Source organism: Balaenoptera borealis (genome assembly GCF_965194805.1).
Source record: "Balaenoptera borealis genome assembly, chromosome: 3".
NCBI classification, from domain to species: domain Eukaryota; kingdom Metazoa; phylum Chordata; class Mammalia; order Artiodactyla; family Balaenopteridae; genus Balaenoptera; species Balaenoptera borealis.
In genome coordinates this window covers 47344624-47363768 of record NC_138866.1, presented here as the reverse complement: position 1 = coordinate 47363768, position 19145 = coordinate 47344624, and the positions used below count along the sequence as shown (strand labels likewise).

At 38.9% G+C, this 19145-nt stretch overlaps 1 protein-coding gene across 7 annotated transcripts in view; it reads right to left on the bottom strand.

The window, feature by feature from the left end:
* The window catches only part of TXNDC16 (thioredoxin domain containing 16), a 137420-nt gene that overhangs the window by 105419 nt on the left and 12856 nt on the right, over nucleotides 1–19145 (bottom strand). For all 7 annotated transcript variants that reach the window (XM_082384820.1, XM_082384819.1, XM_082384824.1 and 4 more), the window contains 3 exons: nucleotides 18049–18122; nucleotides 17149–17223; nucleotides 2330–2451 (listed from right to left, as the gene is read on the bottom strand). In XM_082384820.1, coding sequence (XP_082240946.1) covers nucleotides 2330–2451; nucleotides 17149–17223; nucleotides 18049–18122 — 271 coding nt within the window. The remainder of the gene's footprint in view (nucleotides 1–2329; nucleotides 2452–17148; nucleotides 17224–18048; nucleotides 18123–19145) is intronic.

The window sequence follows — 19145 nt, the reverse complement described above, 5'->3', positions numbered from 1 at the left end:
CTCCAGTAATTCTGCCCTCTTTCTCCTCCACGATGCATTTTCCTTTTGTTACAAGAACTTTCTTGTCAACATACAAATATGCTTCTTAAAAAATTCTTGAGGACTTCCCTGGTGGTGCAGCGGTTAAGAATCTGCCTGCCAATGCAGGGGACATGGGTTTGAGCCCTGGTCCAGGAAGATCCCACATGCTACGGAGCAACTAAGCCTGTGTACCACAACCACTGAGCCTGTGCTCTAGAGCCTGCAAGCCACAACTACTGAGCCTGCGAGCCACAACTATTGAAGCCCACACACCCTAGAGCCCATGTGCCACAACTACTGAGCCCACGTGCTGCAACTACTGAAGCCTGTGCACCTAGAGCCCGTGCTCCACAACAAGAGAAGCCACTGCCATGAGAAACCCATGCACCGCAAGGAAGAGTAGCCCCCTCTCTCTGCAACTAGAGAAAGCCCGCGCGCAGCAACGAAGACCCAATGCAGCCAAAAATAAAGAAGAAAAATTTTTTTTTTAATTCTTCACTTGACCCCACATACTCTTCCAGCCACTGCCCCATATTTTTCCTTCCCTTAAAAGGAAAACTTCTCCGATGAGTCTCTATAGTCACAGTCTCCAGTTGCTCTCTACCTATTCTCTTACACCCCTGTCAGGCATTTACCCCAACCACTCTACAAAAATTGTGTGCATCAAGGGCATGGGTAACTTCCATACTGCTAAGCATAATGGTCAACTGGTAGTTCTTATCCTAATTAACCTTTCAGTATCCTTTGATACAACTGCTCCTATCTCGTCACTAAAATCCTATCATCACTTTGCTTACACACAGGCCATTCTTTCTGCCTCCTTTACCGACCTGTGGAAGATGAAGTATCTAATGAGTTCAGCCTTCTTCTCTTTTCCATCCAGCCTCACTCCCTTCATGGTCTCCTCTGGCCTCACAACTTTATGTCACAAATGTATATCCCTAGTCTGTATCCCCACTATCAAATGCAGACTAGTAAAATCCCATTACCTTGTTGATATCTGTACTTCGCTGTCTAATGGGTACTGCACAAGTATAATGTTCAAAAGTGGATTCTAGAGCTTCCTCTCCAAACTATTTCCACTCTTCCCCACCTTAGTTATCAGCAATTTCACCTTTCACGTAGCTCAGGCCAAAACCCCAGAGCCACCCTGGTCTCTGCTATTCCTCTCTCATTCTACAACCAGTATATCAGAAAAGTCAGTTAGTCTTACATCCAAACTACTGCTAAAGTTCAAATGTATTGCCACCACCATTGCTAACACCCTGGTCCAAGCCACCTACCACCATCTCTTGCCTGCATTATTGCAATAACTTCCTGATTTTCTCCCTTATTCTACCATTGCTCCTTCTAGTCTATTCCAAACCCAGAAGTCAGACTGACCCTGTTAAAATATAAATCAGGGATTTCTGGCTCCCTGTATAGCTCATCCCTCTCATTTACAATTACAAACTATGGACAAAATACAATAACCTGAGGGGCCCTGAAAAGTAAACAATAAACAGGCTGATTTTGGAGCATTATTTTACAAGTACATAAAGTTCAATGGCATACTGTGTAGCTATCAAGCTTTAGGTGTATAAAAATTGAAATTTCCAATAAATGATTTTATTTCATAGAGTACATATAATTTTTTAAATGTCTTTAACATTTTATATTAACATGTTCAAGTTATAACCATTAACAAGTAAAAATCCTGAAAGCATAACTATAATTTGTTCATGAAACATTTATAAACTTCTTTATGACAAAATTACCTATGAATGCGCAAGGTGATGCTGTCAAAATTAGATTTTTTAAAAATCAAGAAAAATACGTCAAAAACAGCAAATACCAAGGTAAAAAACGAAGCCAAGCCAGTCAACAACATTTATCAAATACTATAAACTACTGTATCAGGTACCACGAGGACTGTAAGGAAATAAAAACAGTCATAGCTGACACAGAGCACCAGGAAAGTTTTTAGTTATTCAAATTCACTTGGTCCTCACAATAACACTAAGAGGTAGGCACAATTATTTTCACCACCTTAGTGACCAGGAAACAGGCTAAATAAGTAAGTTGTCCAAGGTCATACTGTAAGTAGTTGGTGGAACAGGGAGTCTGACCTAGGCGTCTGGCTCCAGAGTTCTGGTTCAAGAACTATACTATAATGCCTGTTTGAAGAAAGAAAATATAATAGTAAAAGACGCTTTAAATTTATTTTAAAATATTAAGATTGTGGTCAAAATACACTATGTTAAGTCCTTCAACATAAACACACATGTATAGAGGCATGACGAAGATTAATGTAAACCTTGATAAATACCTGGTGTTCCAATGGCTCTGACATATGAGAATGCAATGTTTGCTTTTCCTTTCAGAGCATTTTCTGTGTTCTGAAGGTCTTCCAGAGTGGTAATATATTTTACTTCATTAAAAAGAAGAGCACTGAAATAAATAAAGATGTAGTTGGTAGAAAAATCTGACATGTACTTAGTTATTTAATACATATTTTGAGTAGGTTAAAGAACCTAATCAAAAAAGAAATTTAATCTTTTGAACAAACTCTCAATAGTAAGAACCTAAGCATTTCAAGTCTGAATTAAAATCACCCTCTAAATCATTAGTCTGTCACTGAGAACATTAACCAGGGACAGTTGTGAGAAATAGTGTGCGTAGCCTCCATCACAACCACCTCAATACATTTAAACTGTATTCACTAGCATCCTATTCTGGACAAATAATCCCTTACAAATCTCTCAGCCATGGACACATTTCAGCCCTTCACACATCTATACTGAAACTATCTTTCCATGGCCTATAAGGCCCTGAATGGCAAGCCTTGCCTACTTCTCCAACATCATTTCGTACTACCATTCCTCATGTCCACCCTACTTTAGGCAACACCTCAGGGCATTTGCACACACCATTCTCTTTGTTGAAAGCTGTTCCCTCTGCTCCTTCTCATATATCTGGTCTCAGCTTAAACATCACTGACTTAAGAGAAGCCTCCTTTGTTGGTCCTGTATAAGTAGGTCTGTAGCATTTTCCTCTTGAATTTCACACTATTTAATCCTTCGTAGGATCAAATTTATAATTATTCACATATATTTTTTTACTTGTTTATCCCTGCCTCTCTCTTTAAACTGTTGCCTTCTTGTGACAGGGACGTTGCATATTTTATCACTATATCCATAATAACTTAGAATAGAACCTGGTACATTGTAAGTATTCAATAAGTATTTGTTGAATGAATGACAGAAAACATAGGGCAGGAATTATTTATTGCCATTCTTCATTTGAAGAAATAGAAGATCAAATCAAAACACTGAAGAGCTTACTTACTCAAAAACACATATACTGAACTGAGAGGCCAGGAACAGAACATAAAACAGGTCTTCTCACTCCTAATTTAGTGATCTTTCCACTTGACCATAATTCTTCCAAATCATCTTTTTTTTAATATAATCTCTATTTATTTATGTTTATTTATTTGGCTGTGCCGGGTCTTAGTTGCAGCACACGGGATCTTCGTTGTGGCATGTGAGATCTAGTTCCCTAACCAGGGATCAAACTCGGGCCCCCTGCACTGGGAGCATGGAGTCTTAACCACTGGACCATCAGGGAAGTCCCCCAAATCATCTTTTTAATGTATAGATCAGAATAACTGATCATATTTCTTCATCCAAAAGAATTTCATTTAAAAATTTTCTACTTCTATATAAATTCTCTATCACTAACAACTAATTTCACTTAATCTCCACATGCACATCTCTGTGTGTGTGTGTGTGTGTGTGTGTGTGTGTGTGCATATTTTTGTTAAGCTAAACTTTAAGAATTTTTGAAAGCTGTTCCAACTCCACATACTTAAGTAAGCAAAAGTTCATTCCAATAAATTAGTCAATCATAGTTTCCTCTTACGGAAAACATAGCACTTTCCACTAATACAGCAATTCTCAAACTTTTTGGTCTCAGGATCCCTTTATACCCTTAAAAATTATTGAGCTCTTCAAAGGGCTTTTTTTTATGTAGGTTACATTTATCAATAGTTGCCAAAATAGAAATTAAAATAGCAATTAAAAATATTTATTAATCCTTTAAAAAATAAAAATAAACACCATTGCATATTAACATAACACTTTTTTTATTAAAAATAACTAAATTTCCAAAAGGAAAGAAAAATCTAATGAAAAGAGTGGCCTTGTTTTACATTTTTGCAAGTCTCTTTAATATCGAACTAAATAGAAGACAGGTGGATTCTCTTATCTGTTTCTTTGTTCACTCTGTTGTGACAACACACACACAACACATCATGTAGCCTCTAGAAACTGCACTCATAGAAGAATGAAAGTGAAAAAGGCAAACATCTTAGTATTATTATAAAAATATTGTCACTTTGGGAGCACCCCGAAATGGCTGCCCTAAATTACACTGCTTAAATATTTACCTATATATTACAGATTCCAACTTTTTAAAAGAAATGTAAAACTTGAATTTCTATACCTCCCAGGGCTCTTGTTTTGTTTTTAAAAGAAATATTTACTGGGCAGTACTCACTATTTGCTAGATACTTTCACATGTTTTCATTTAAATCCTCAAAGATATTCTTGAGAAATTCTTTATTACACACACACACACACACACACACACACACACACACACACAGAGGAAAGAACCTCAGGGATTAAGTAACCTGCTCCAGGTCATAACAGTAGTCACTGATAGAGCTGAGATTCTAATCCAGGTCTTCTGACACTTTGCCCGTAACTTTCTAAACTATGTCATTACTGACCACTCATACATGGTAAACCAGGTAAAAAGGGAGGCAAATAATGAATAGCCAGAGAGTCACAGTGGCGATCTGGGCTACTGGCTACTCATACGTTTTGGTTAGCAAGACCAGAATTACCCTTGAGTTACTTCAAAACTGCTGGGAGACACCATCTAGTGAAGTAATTGGACTGCCATGTAAATTCTCGGCTTGGGAATGACATCCATCCATTTACCTTTACTTCTCTAGCAGCTCTAATCCATTTGCTTCAAAAATCTAACCTAGGAGTAGAAATATCCCTAACCTTTTTTCTCAATAAAGACTGGCAAATATAAATTGATAAAAGCCAATGTTTGGGGGGACACTTCCCACATGTCAGGCATAGTACTAAGTACTACATAAGTAGTGGCAGTTTATCAGTTTTGGGACTGCCTGACCTTTCTGCTTTGGGAATTCCCAGTTTTCTAAGTCTTCATGGTGGGCAGAGCCTAAGTCCCCACATACAAGCTACTAACACTGTAAATTGCTTTTCCAGGCTCCCTGCTGCTAGGCTATATGACCCAGAATCACTTATCTGACATGCCAGACTGGGAGCTAGTGATGTAAAGAATCAGGAACAGTGCAGAATTATTTCCAGAAGCAGCAGCAGCAGCAACAGTCAGCTTTGAAGGCAAGAATGACAAGAGTGCTAATGACAGCTGTAGTGTTAGCAATGCAAGTTGGGGCGTGCAATGCCCAGAAGTAATGCAGCAGTCCCCCAGAGACTAGCTCCGTGCCATGATTATGAGCCAAATAATTCAGAGCCAAATAAACCTGAGTCCAGTTCTCCAGCCCTTCTAGTGAGCCTGAGATTTCCTACATCTGCTCCAAATCCTTTTCTGCTTAAGCCAGTCAGACCCAGATTCTGGGGCTTATAACTAAGAACACCCAACAATACACTCAGTCTTGCTTAATTTTCATGGCAACCAACTGAGATCACTACTATCATTAACTGCATTTTCCAGATAAGGTCATGGGCCTTAAAGAGGTTACCTTGCCTAATGTCCCAAAGCTCATTAAAGAGTCATTATCCAAGAGGTAATAATACCAAAACTAATGACATTCATAATCTCATGATCTCTGTGATTGTTCCCAATGGCTTTGTAACTTTAATATATTTTTTAATGTTAATTTCCAGAATATGGGGACATCTAGGGATCTCTAGGATCCATTCCATGAGGCTGTGCTCCTTCACTCCAGTTCCAAAGTGGAGAAATGGGTTAAAGGAAAAGTCTGTCTTGCGATTTTCTTGCTCTAAAGATGGGGCAAAACAGCCTGAGACTGTTCTGACCTGGGAGCTCTTCCTGCCCCGGAAAGGCCTTCCTTTTCCTTGGCATACTCTTCCTGAGACCCTCCTAACACAATCATTAGGTAGATAAGATATATGGCCAAGAACTGAATGGGTGTCAGAAAAAAAAAAAAAAGGAACTCAGGAGTCTACCGGACCCTGCTTTTAGAGCAGCAGGTTGCTCAGCCTTTTTTCAGAAAAAAAAGACCACTTTTATATCATATTTCTGCCATTATTCAAATTCTAAAAAACCCAATAAAAACAAAAAGTTATCTTCTATTTTGCCTTACCAAAACTCCTAGGAAAAAAAAAAAAAAGCAAAGAGGGAGGGGGGGAAAGAGGGAGAGATGAAGGAGAGAGACAGACAAATTACTTTTATCTAAATTAATTACACTTGACCCTCAGTATCCATGGGTTCCACATTTGCAGGTTCAGCCAAATGCAGGTGGAAAATATTTGGAAAAAATAATTCCAAAAAAGTCTAAAAAACAAAACTTGGATTTGCCATATACTGACAACTATTTACACAGCATTTACATTGTATTAGGTATTATAAGTAATCTACAGATGATTTAAAGTATACGGGAGCTACTAGAGCTAATCAATGAATTTGGTAAAGTAGCAGGATACAAAATTAATGCACAGAAATCTCTGGCATTCCTATACACTAATGATGAAAAATCTGAAAGAGAAATTAAGGAAACACTCCCATTTACCGTTGCAACAAAAATAATGAAATACCTAGGAATAAACCTACCTAGGGAGACAAAAGACCTGTATGCAGAAAACTATAAGACACTGATGAAAGAAATTAAAGATGATACAAACAGATGGAGAGATATACCATGTTCTTGGATTGGAAGAATCAACATTGTGAAAATGACTATACTACCCAAACCAATCTACAGATTCAATGCAATCCCTACAAACTACCAATGGCATTTTTCACAGAACTACAACAAAAAATTTCACAATTTATATGGAAACACAAAAGACCCCAAATAGCCAAAGCAATCCTGAGAAAAACGGAGCTGGAGGAATCAGACTCCCTGACTTCAGACTATACTACAAAGCTTCAGTAATCAAGACAATATGGTACTGGCACAAAATCAGAAAGATAGATCAATGGAACAAGATAGAAAGCCCAGAGATAAACCCACGCACATATGGTCACCTTATTTTTTATAAAGGAGGCAAGAATATACAACGGAGAAAAGACAACCTCTTCAATAAGTGGTGCTGGGAAAACTGGACAGCTACACGTAAAAGAATGAAATTAGAACACTCCCTAACACCACACACAAAAATAAACTCAAAATGAATTAAAGACCTAAATGTAAGGCCAGACACTATAAAACTCTTAGAGGAAAACATAGGCAGAACACTCTATGACATAAATCACAGCAAGATCCTTCTTGACCCACCTCCTAGAGAACCGGAAATAAAAACAAAAATAAACAAATGGGACCTAATGAAACTTAAAAGCTTTTGCAAAGCAAAGGAAACCATAAATAAGACGAAAAGACAACTCTCAGAATGGGAGAAAATATTTGCAAATGAAGCAACTGACAAAGGATTAATCTCCAAAATTTACAAGCAGCTCATGCAGCTCAATATAAAAAAAACAAACAATCCAATCCAAAAATGGGCAAAAGACCGAAATAGATATTTCTCCAAAGAAGATATACAGATTGCCAACAAACACATGAAAGAATGCTCATCATCACTAATCATTAGAGAAATGCAAATCAAAACTACAATGAGGTATCACCTCACACCAGTCAGAATGGCTATCATCAAAAAATCTACAAACAATAAATGCTGGAGAGGGTGTGGAGAAAAGGGAACCCTCTTGCACTGTTGGTGGGAATGTAAATTGATACAGCCACTATGGAGAACAGTATGGAGGTTCCTTATAAAACTAAAAATAGAACTACCATACGACCCAGCAATCCCACTACTGGGCGTATACCCTGAGAAAACCATAATTCAAAAAGAGTCATGTACCACAATGTTCACTGCAGCTTTATTTACAATAGCCAGGACATGGAAGCAACCTAAGTGTCCATCGACAGATGAATGGATAAAGAAGATGTGGCACATATATACAATGGAATATTACTCAACCATAAAAAGAAAAGAAATTGAGTTATTTGTAGTGAGGTGGATGGAACTAGAGTCTGTCATACAGAGTGAAGTAAGTCAGAAAGAGAAAAACAAATACCGTATGCTAACACATATATATGGAATCTAAAAAAAAAAAAAAAAATGGTTCTGAAGAACCTAGGGGCAGGAGAGGAATAAAGACGCAGACTTAGAGAATGGACTTGAGGACATGGGGAGGGGGAAGGGTAAGCTGGGATGAAGTGAGAGAGTGGCATGGACGTATATATACTACCAAATGTAAAATAGATAGCTAGTGGGAAGCAGCCGCATAGCACAGGGAGATCAGCTTGGTGCTTTGTGACCACCTAGAGGGGTGGGATAGGGAGGGTGGAAGGGAGACACAAGAGGGAGGAGATATGGGGATATATGTATAGCTGATTCACTTTGTTATAAAGCAGAAACTAACACACCATTGTAAAGCAATTATACTCCAATAAAGATGTTAAAAATAAAAATAAGTATACGGATGGGAGGATGTGCATAGGTTATATGCTAATACTACACCATTTTATATAAGGGATTGAGCATCTGGGGATTCTGGTATCCACGGAGGGTGAGGAAGCTGGGGGGGTGGGAGGTGCTGAACCAATCCCCCTCGGATACTGAGGGATGACTGTATATTATTCTAGGCAGATCCATGTATAAAATGAAATATCCCAAAATGTTTCACTAGGCATTTTCTAAATTAATACAGTTAAAAAAACAAACAGAAGCCATCTCTGAAATTTGAATTGAGAGTACAAGTAATAACAAAGTTCAAAAACATCAAAGTCTTTCTGTCATACGCTGTGTATTTTCCTACTAGCTTACCACTTATAAAATTCTTAACACCAGAAACAATCTTATGGGCTTATAACATAAGATTTCTGCTCCTCCAATTTTTAACAACCAAAAAGTGAAGCTTCCCAATTCATTCATCCATCAATCCAATATTTTTCAACACCTAATACATGTCACACACGACGCTATGCAGTGGTAGAAGGACTTTGTGTAAGAGGGCACAGTGGGGATATAACCATTACTACCAATTAACATAGAGCTGCGAGGAATTCAAATCCAAGGCAAGTAATTTTTTATTATAATTTCCCAGTATGTCACTATCAAACAGGAACCCACCTGATAATATTGTGTAGGAACAAATCTCATAGAGATAAAGGAAGGAGCAATAGCTCAAAACCTATTAGGAAGGGACCAGCTTGAGCACAGCTCAGGAGTTTTAAAGAAAGACAACTCCGAGAGGAGCTTTCCCCAGAAGTTTTACCCAAGCTCAAACCCAGGCTCTGCAATAATGTGTTAAAAATAAAATATTAGCAGAAATTATGATAGTTGAAAATAATTACCATAATATTTGTAGTTCATATTATCGTCAGTAGTACATTAACTTAAAAGGAAAGAAATCTTCCACTTGACAAAATATTGTCACAGAATATCAGTTAGCACATCTTAATAAAGAGTTATTGAGATTTCATTGTTTCTTACAGTACTACACAGTCTTTCCTTTTTGTATCAATATCATTTGATGATTTCCAGGAGTCAACAATGACTAGGGGGAAAAATGGCCTTTCTTTACAACTGCTGCCTCATGGCAAATATTCCCAGCAACTGTCGCCAGCACGGACTTGCATGAACTCACTTCTATTACTACTGTGTGTGCAACAGAACGGCAGGTAGATATCTGAATTTGGATTGCTTTTTTTCTTAATTGCAAAATGAGATTTCCTGCATTTATATAGAAAAAAGCGACTAACATTTGTAGAGCACTGGGTAAAACACAAAGCATATTTTCAGATGTATTACTTTATTTGATCTTCAAAAAAATCTAATGACAGTGCAATTTTTAACATTTAAGAGATGAGGAAAACTAGCAATCAGAAAAGATAAACTGCTATGATCACACAATGGATAAATCCTCCATAAACCCTGACTTCTTCATATATCATTCCAAAGCACATTTGAGATTATAGTGCCTCAATCTCCTATACCTCTATCTGACTTGCCTCAGACTGGTTACATATGGTATTCTCAATCAACAAATAAAGAATAATTGTTACTTTACTTTCTTTTTCTAAATATTACCCTTCTTAACCCAATCTAGAAGCTGGGAAGTGAAATTTTCCTCACAGTTACCAAACCACACAATTCCATCGGTTTTGACTATGTATATTTTAGAAAACAGAGCTGAGAATTTGTAGACTATAAATCTATAATCTTACCTTTATTTTAAATTTTATTTATTTTGCAAATTTTAACTCTTTCGTAGGACTCATAACACAAAAAGTATCCAAAAAGTTGAAGAGTGAAAAGTCCACCTCCAACTCCTTCCCCCATCCCAGCTTCCGCATTCCATTCCCGTAAACCAATAATCAGGTTCTTGTGAAACTTTGAAATATTTATACCAAATACATATATGCCATAAATAAATATTTATATATGTCTCTGTTAGAAAACTATCCCTCCTAGATTTCTCAGTGTTCCTATACAGTCCATGTCTCCTGAAGATGAAAACTGGCAGTACACAAAGATGGAAAACGTCTCCTCTTCACATTCTAATCTTGTTTCCTTTTCTCTGGAGCCACCTGGTCCCATTCAAAGGTAATAAAACTTTCCTTATCTTCCCTGGAGCTAAATGCTTATATTTAGGCATAGAGACCTTTTCCTACTGCCCCAAGCAATTTGTTTAAATTCCAGAGAAAAAGATAAGCACTCTATCTCCAGAAGGAAAAAGCAGATTTGCCAGCTCCTATATAAACTCAGAGATTCATAATTTAAGTTCTCCTTCTCCAAACCTTGCTGTAAGTACATATGTAAGCATATGGCTCTCACCTTGTAGCTCTGTGGAGAACTGGGTATGGCAAATCCAGTACTACCATGTTACTGTGATTGCTGTTACTGCTGTGTCTGATTTCTGATTCAGAGGCTTGGTGTTTCTGCAAGTGTATATGCAAGGAGGGTAACATCGAAGACCTGTCAGAGTTTTAGACTTAACACTCCCTTTCTTACACACATAGAACTATGCTATGCTCTAAACACTTGGTTTATTTCATTAATATATCCTGAAAAATCAATGTGTTAAAAATGTTAGTAGACCATTTAGTCAGAATATTTTTAATCAATGATGTTTTAGGAATACTTTAAATGTCCTCCAAAAATACACTACTTAATTGGCCATAATGGTTCAAAAATATACAATTCTGTAAATATTTAGTATAGGGTTACCCTAAGTTTACACTTGTTATTCTAGTCTTCGATTTTACTAACTTAATTCTTCCCCAATTGCAATTTTTCTATATTCTGAGACTAAGAAATTGTCTAAAACCTTGATCTTTTCTGTTTACAAAGAAGCAAAGTTCAAGTATAGCTGTGGATCACTGATCATATAAAAATTTATCAGTGTATATGTAGTAGAAGATAATGGAAGAAAAGAACCCATTTACAATAGAAACAAAAGATATAAAATACCCAGAAATAAATTTCAGTGTCCAAGCATATATGAAGAAAGCATTAAAACACTACTAGAGAACACAAAAGAAAACTTGAATAAATGGAAAGACATCTGGTCCTGGGACGGGAAGATTCATTCTAAAGATGTCAAGTGTCCCCAAAATAACTTATAAATTTAATGCCAGTAGGATTTAGTCAGGGAGAGGAAGAAACCAGACAAGCTAATTTTAAATGTCACATGTAAACAGAACAAAAATGCAATTCTAGAAACAGAAACATGAAGGGGCCTGGACCTTTCAGATATTACAATATATATTATAAAGCCTCAGTAATTAAAGCAACAGTACTAGTAAAAAAAAAAAAATAGACAGATTAACGAAACAAAGTCCAAAGTAGACCCAAATATATATGAGCGTTTAGTATAAAAAATCGCACCTTGAAAACTGAGATTAATTTCAGTTGTGTTGGGACAATTATTTAGCCACCTGACTAATATATTGCTCATACTATTCACCTAGTTAAATGCCAAACAAAGCAAAGATTTAAATGTTAAATTGAAGAGCTAAAACATTACGAGAAGAAATACACCCACATAAATAGAGTCTGATCTTTGACAAAAGAGCAAAAGCAGTTTAATGGAGAAAGGCTCGTCTTTTCAATAAAGGCGCTAAAACAACTGGACATTCACGTGCAAATAAGTGAATCGAGACACTGACTTTACACCTTTCATAAAAATTAACTCAAAATGGATCACAGACCTAAATGTAAAACATAGAAGAAAATCTTGGTGACCTTGGATTTGGCAATGAATTTTTAGATACAACACCAAAAGCATGATCCATGAAAGAAAAAAAATTGTAAAGTTGGATTTTATTATTATTAAAAACTTCTGCTCTGCAAAAGACACTGTTAAGAGAATGAAGAAACAAGCCACAGACTGGGAGAAAATATTTGCAAAACATATATCTGATAAAGGAATTGTATCCAAAGTATACAAAAGGACTCTTAAACTCAACAATGAGAAAAAAAAAAAATTTAAAATATGGGCAAAAGATCTGAGCGGATACCCCACCAAAGAAAATATACAGACAGCAAATAAGCATACTAAAAGATGCTCAATATCATTTGTCCTTAGGAAGTTGTAAATTAAAACAATGAGATACCACTACACATGTATTAGAATAGCTACAGTTAAAAAAAAAAAAAATTAACAATACCAAATGTTGGCAAGAATGTAGAGCAACAGGAACTCATTCAATGCAGGTGGTAATGCAAAATGATACAGATGTTGTCAAAACGCATAGAACTGTACAGCACAGAGTGAACCCTAACATAAACTATTCACTTCGGTTAATAATAATGTGTCAGTATTGATTCATCAGTTGTAACAAATGTACCACACCAATGCAAAATGTTAACAGAGGAAACAGTACAGAGGAGAAAGGAGGAATTCTCTGTACTATCTGTTCAATTTTCTGTAATCCTAAAACTGCTCTATAAAACAGTCTATTAATTTCTTTAAGTGAATTCCTTTGTAACAAGGGCATAGGGAGACCTTGGTACAACTTAAAATCCAGAAGTCAAAAGAGAAAAGATAAATTTGACCTGATGATATTTAAAATAACAAAACAGGGAAATTCAAAAGATAAATGACAAACAGGAAAATGTACAATTTGTGTCTCCTTTATATAAGGAGAGCACCTAGAAATTAATAAGAATAAAAGTTCAAAACATGATAGAGGACTTCCCTGGTGGCACAGTGGTTAAGAATCTGCCTGCCCATGCAGGGGACATGGGTTTGAGCCCTGGTCCAGGAAGATCTCACATGCTACAGAGCAACTAAGCCCGTGCGCCACAACTACTGAGCCTATGCTCTGGAGCCTGCTAGCCACAACTACTGAAGCCCAAGTGCCGCAACTACTGAAGCCCGTGTGCCTAGAGTTTGTGCTCTGCAACAAGAGAAGCTACCGCAATAAGAAGCCGCCGCTCGCCACAACTAGAGAAAGCCCGCACACAGCAACGAAGACCCAACACAGCCATAAATAAATAAATAAATAAAAGAAATAACCAGCTCTAGGACAAAATCACCCTTTAAAAAAAAAATGATAGAAAAGTGGGCAAAAGATATCAAGCAACAGTTCAGTTCCATTTCTAGGAATAGTATACAACCGAAAAGAGTACAAGGGAGGAACTGCTTGCCAGGAACCGGGTATTTCAAACTGATGCTTTTAGCACAAAGAAGTAGGGTGACGGCTTGAGAGGCATTTTTTTCCTCATGGCAATTTGCAAGGTACAGCTATGATATGGCATACTATTTAGCACAGTTCTTCAAGATTCTAAATATCATTACTGAAAATTTTTGTAAAATACTGTATTCCACAAGTCAGTTTTCTTACATTTTAAACAAAAATGAGGGCATTGCCTCTTTGGAATTCTACCTCCTTGACATTTGTGTTTTCCTGCTCAGTTTCTTCTTCCTTTATATGTTGGTGTTATCCTAGGATGCTCCCTAGATGACCTACATGTTGACAACACTCCCCAGGGGCGCAAATTCCTACAGCTGCCTACTCAAGACTCAGGTAAGATGGGCATCCGACTTGTTAAAGTAGACGCATTTTCTCCTGTAAATTTGCTCTTCATCCTTGCCTAGTTCAGATGGTGATCAGATCAGATTTGGGGTAGAGTGAGATGGGAAGGAAGGAAAAGAAGAGATCAGGGATTAATCAAATTAATCGTTACCAAGCCCGGTTAATTTCACCTCCTAAGCATTAAAATGAAAACCCCCTCTTTGCTATCTTTACTTCCCTAGATTGCACAATGGCCACACAATGGTGTCTACACGTGCTTGGATCCCACAAATTTGTCTCTCACCCGCCAGAAAGAGCCCTCAAGTGCTAATCTGGTCACATCACTTATCTGCCTACAACCCTCCGTTGAGCAATCAGGTGTTGAGGTGGTCACTTAGGACAGAGAGCCCAACTAAAAGTAACAACCAAGCCTTTATTCACTTACTGCGACAGTGCAAGCAAGAGGCAAAAGGAGAGGCACAGGCTCCACAATGTTCCGTTCCCATCGCCCGCCACTGAACAGCTCCAGGCCAGGGCCAGTGGGCGTGGGAATCATCTCATTCCAAGGAGCTGCAAAGAGAAGGCTCCCGCCTCTTTATGGACCCGTGGAATGGTGGGGGGACTGAGCAGGGGAAGGGCGAGGAGAAGAAAGTACAGAGTTAAAGCAGAGAACGTGTTTAGCCAAAGACCTGTGATAAGGAGGTCTTGGCAAAGCACCTGGAAGGTGCCTCAGGCCGCATTCCTGATAATGAGGCTCCAAATGGAGACGCCTGGGGCTAAAGGCCAGTCTGGCCAGAAGGATGGGAGAGGGAGGGGTCCGAGGGATTGGGAAGGGGAGGGGTCTGAGTCCTGGACCTCAATTTTCTCTAGAAAACTGCAATGCTCTGGCTGTGCACCAGTCTGGTGTGGGAGAGCACCTTCCCCCTATGACGCCTGCCGGGCAAAGCTTCTAACTGCCTGTGGTTGGGTCTGAAAGATCACACAAGGATTCTGGCCCAGAGCTGGCCTCCTCACCCTTCAGGGGCTACCCCAAAGCCTAAACTTCTTCACATGGTAAACAAAGATCCCTTCCTCTGACCCCATGTCAACTTCTCTGCTCTCACCTCCTGCTTCACATTTCAGACTCCAGTAAAAACTACCCTCTCCAACCTGTCCTGACCTCCCTGCCTGGGCTCACAGTTTCCCCTGCTTCTTCCACCTTCCATTTCTTCACCAGGCAAACCCCCGCTTATCCTTCAAGACTCATCCCAAGTGCCACCTCCTTCAGGAAGGCTTCTTAACAAACATCCACCCTCATTCTAGACACAAGGAACTATTCACTACCCTGTGGACATATGCAGGCATACTTCTACTATTTTACTTCCTACATATTTTCTGTTTACATATCTGTCTCTGCAACAAAACATTAAATTCTTGGAGAACAGAGCCACATCTTATGCTGTCTTGCATCTCCAGTGCCTTACAAGTATCTGGCACATAGCAGGAACGTGGGGAATACTCTATTTGTGGAATTAGTGTTCTATAAATCAGCATTAGTACAGCACAAGGAACAGGACACCATGGCAGGATTGAATGACACAAGCCCCACAGGCTACCCAGTTCAGGTAACACGGTCCTCTCCACATCTAAGGCCCAGTTGTTTCGAATCCACCTTGTCATCAGGTTGCCCAGCGTGGACCTGCCGCTCCAGGATTTGCTGTCAGACTTGTCAAAGACAACCTTAGTATCCCCTCCCCCATCCCTTAAAGAATCTTCTTTCTCTGATTCTTCACCCTTGTTTCTGGGTCAAAGACAGTCATCAGGTATCCACTGTAAAAAGCATAAACGAGTAAGCTTCCTGAGAACAAATATATCTATGACTTGGACTTTTTGCTAAGCTTTTCATGACCCCCACTCTCAAGATAGCCACCCCTTCTCTATCCCAGGAAAGGGCTTCGAAGGCAGCCCAACAGGTCTTTGGAATTCCTTCTTCAAAAGGCCATCTTTCATCGCTTACAACTGGCTGCTCAGTCCACAGGCCTCAGGGTCCACGGTTGGCCGGGATTTCTAAAGACTGTTCATTAATATATTATTAGTACTGGAACATGTGATAACCACAACTTTTCATCTATCAAGTTTAGAGTTTCCTGTAACTTAACTTTCACACCATTTTTGCGAGAATCAGGTAGAAGAAGAGGAGGAAGACGGGAGCCACACAGAAAACAGAGATAGTCAAGGTCAGCAAAGGTCTCAGCAAACGTTAAATTGGAAAAGTCCCTGTAAACTCGTGTCCTGAAAAAGTCGTAGCCTCTAGCTCTGTTACCAAAGATACTACTACCTCATTTGAGGAGAGACTGCAGGAGTGGACCCCAGGTAGGGCTGAATCCCAGGCCTAAAGATTCCATGCCAGGCAAGTTAAATTAGATTCACTCTCTCTCAATAAACATTCAGTACGTGCTGGGAACATCTGAAATGTTTCTGCATGTACTGAGCAGGCACGGAGCTACAGACTCCGGAAAAAAAAAATCAGGCTGGGGTGAAAAGGAGGCTAGACACTTCAAAAACCCTAGTGAGAATAGCAAAGATGAGCTTCTGTCCCGGTAACATCCTCACTCCATGGACAGAATCAAAGGCAAGAGCAATAGTATGAGCCAGGTGGCCGTGTTGTGCCACCTCCTACTTTTATACAGAATATCTCCATGTTTCTGTATCCTCTGCCATTCAAGACTTTTTAGATCCTCTATGTGGGAAGATAGACCAGCAATATGTGTGAAACTGATGCTTACAAATATAATGCTAAGACCCTAAAATATTGTAATGGATTGTGGTTGTCTAAAATGAAATCAATAGACAAATAACAAGTGAGTAAGTAAATGGGTATCCCCTGTACTTACAAGAGAACATGAGCAATGATGGCATCCACATCGAACAAGGTATCGGTTGGGAATTCTCTGAGTAATATGTGACCCCTGCAAAAAGTTTTAAAAAGCATTACAGAAATATTTCCTTAGCATTCAATTCACTTGTCTCTCTAACATACTACGCTGGAAGTTCTGGCAGTTCTTGGATCCTGTGTCTTATCCGCTAGCCGATCCACCGACCAGAGTGCTGGCCATGATACACACTCAAATATTTACTGAACACACAGGCATAGATACACTGACTTTGAAAAGCTTAGGCCCTGGGCCTGGCAAAAAGACTGGGAAGCAACAGGAGTCCCAACAAGGCTTCCTCCCAGCACACACGGATACCCCAAATGGGCTGGGAAGGAGACAAGCAGGAGAGAGAAAGAAGGGTCCTCAGCAGTAGGTCCCTGAGGAGACAGGATCTCTCCCCACTTCCTAGGCCAAATCCCAAGAGTGTGAGGAAAGGATTTGTGAGAAAACTCAGATTAGCAGACCCAAGTAACGGAGGAATCCGTAACCTGGACATCTGCAGATCCCTCAAAAATAAAGTACATTTATTTCCCACCCGAATATGGACCTGACATACCTACTTAGAACACTAAATTTGCTAAGTGCTTACTTAACCAGGCATTTGCCGTCAGCGCTTACATAAGATTCTCATATAATATCCAAAACAATCCTGTGAGGTAAGTATTAATCTCCTCAATTTACAGATTAGGAAGCAAAGTGGAGGTAACAAATCTATTAGTTGGACTTCTTGCTAAGCTTCATATGACCCCTACTACATATACCTTTATTCTGGCCTAGTGATATTTTGTATACTTGAATATTCTAGAAGTATAGCTTTATGTTTGTCCATCTGAGCCAAAAAAACTAAAAATAGTTTACCTGAATAAATATGCTTTCATCAAATCCTTTTCGCTTCCACAGTATCTCGATGTTTCTTCTGTGACGCAATTAACCTTTAAAAGATTATATTTAACGTTTAGAGTACACATCAAAAGGTCAAGTTTCTTGGTTAGGGAAACAGAAAGGAAAATTAAACATTACAGTTTGTCTCCAGATCAAATTTCTTTTTTACTTTTCTTTCTGATTTGTCTGCTGTAATTGCTCACTTATTCAAGTGCTTGAGGTAACCCAGAGAAAGGAACTGTTCCTACACCTAAGAGTTATATTTAATTATACCTAAGATTTAATTCAGTCTGATGAAGGAAGTAGAAGGTAACGAGGTAGGAAAGGAAGGAAACAATTAAGGCAGGACAAGAAAATCATGTGCAAAAGCCGGGAAGCACAGAAGTGAGTGTTAAGTTGGGACCACGAAAGCATCTCAGTAGCTGGAACACAGGTATGGCAGATATTGCTGGTTCCTAACCCCAAATCCATCCTACCCTTTTGCATCACTAACAGAATTTCATTAAAAGCAAGTGCCCCATTAAAAGACTGTTCCAGACTCCCCCAACAGCTAAGGCTGGCTAGATGATGTTAGGAGAAGTCACTACTGGTTTGGGATGCGTAGAAGGATCTTAAAAGGGGGTTGACTGATACTCTTGCTCTTCCCACTTCTTCCTGACAAGATGGGTAGGCACCAGCAGTCATCATGGACCAAAAGGCATCTTTAAAGAAGAAACCTTTGCTAAGGATGGTGCAACAGAAAGAATGAACCCGAGTCCCTGATGATGTTAGAGAAGCCACAACAGCCCTTGATAGCTTATAATCAGGACTCTATGTGAAAAACATAAGGCCAATCCTGGCAGCAACATGAAGATACAATGGAAGGCATGAAAGCACAAAGGCAAGGAAGCCGGTTAATAGAGTATCCCATCAGTACAGGTCAGGGATGACTGGGACCTGTAGTAAAGCAGAAAAGGACAGAAGAGATTCAAGCGACTTTTCACAAATACAGTAAGTAAAACTAGGGAGAAGACTGAGCGTGTAATATGCCACGTGGGATAGATGGGGGAAGGCAAGAGATAAAGAGGATGAAG